The sequence below is a fragment of the Etheostoma spectabile genome, chromosome 9 (genome assembly GCF_008692095.1).
Source record: "Etheostoma spectabile isolate EspeVRDwgs_2016 chromosome 9, UIUC_Espe_1.0, whole genome shotgun sequence".
Classification (NCBI taxonomy): domain Eukaryota; kingdom Metazoa; phylum Chordata; class Actinopteri; order Perciformes; family Percidae; genus Etheostoma; species Etheostoma spectabile.
In genome coordinates this window covers 21,645,939-21,646,312 of record NC_045741.1, presented here as the reverse complement: position 1 = coordinate 21,646,312, position 374 = coordinate 21,645,939, and the positions used below count along the sequence as shown (strand labels likewise).

Genomic DNA, 374 nt, shown 5'->3' with positions numbered 1-374 from the left:
CGCGCTACGCAACCCCCAGAGAGGTGGCTGTGGGATACCTTTCACAACAAGAAGCGTCAAACGGCAGCGCCGCGGCTTTCACCACCATCCAGGAGTTCTCCGGCAGTGGAGTCCCACGAGGAGGCCGGAGTGCACCCGGAGCTGGCGCACAACACGCCACGACGTCACCGGTAGGATCACCGGACTTTACGCACAGCCAAGTTGGAAGGATAAACTCGGAGTCAGCTGCCCGGCCACCTGTCATAGCTGCGTGGGACACCATAAGAGAGGCTAGTGGGGACTCACGTCGCATCCCGCAGCAAACCAGTTTAGGGGACGCTCGCAGGGCGCAAAGAGCGCAGTCACTGCCTGCGGTATCAAATGATTCTCCCATA

The 374-nt window shown here is 60.4% G+C and overlaps 1 protein-coding gene across 1 annotated transcript in view; it reads left to right on the top strand.

Moving 5' to 3' along the window:
- The window catches only part of loxl5a (lysyl oxidase-like 5a), a 5,389-nt gene that overhangs the window by 494 nt on the left and 4,521 nt on the right, over nucleotides 1-374 (top strand). The window contains exon 1 of the mRNA XM_032526956.1: nucleotides 1-374. This exon is cut by the window's left edge and continues 494 nt beyond it; it is cut by the window's right edge and continues 211 nt beyond it. Within this exon, the coding sequence (XP_032382847.1) occupies nucleotides 1-374 (374 nt within the window).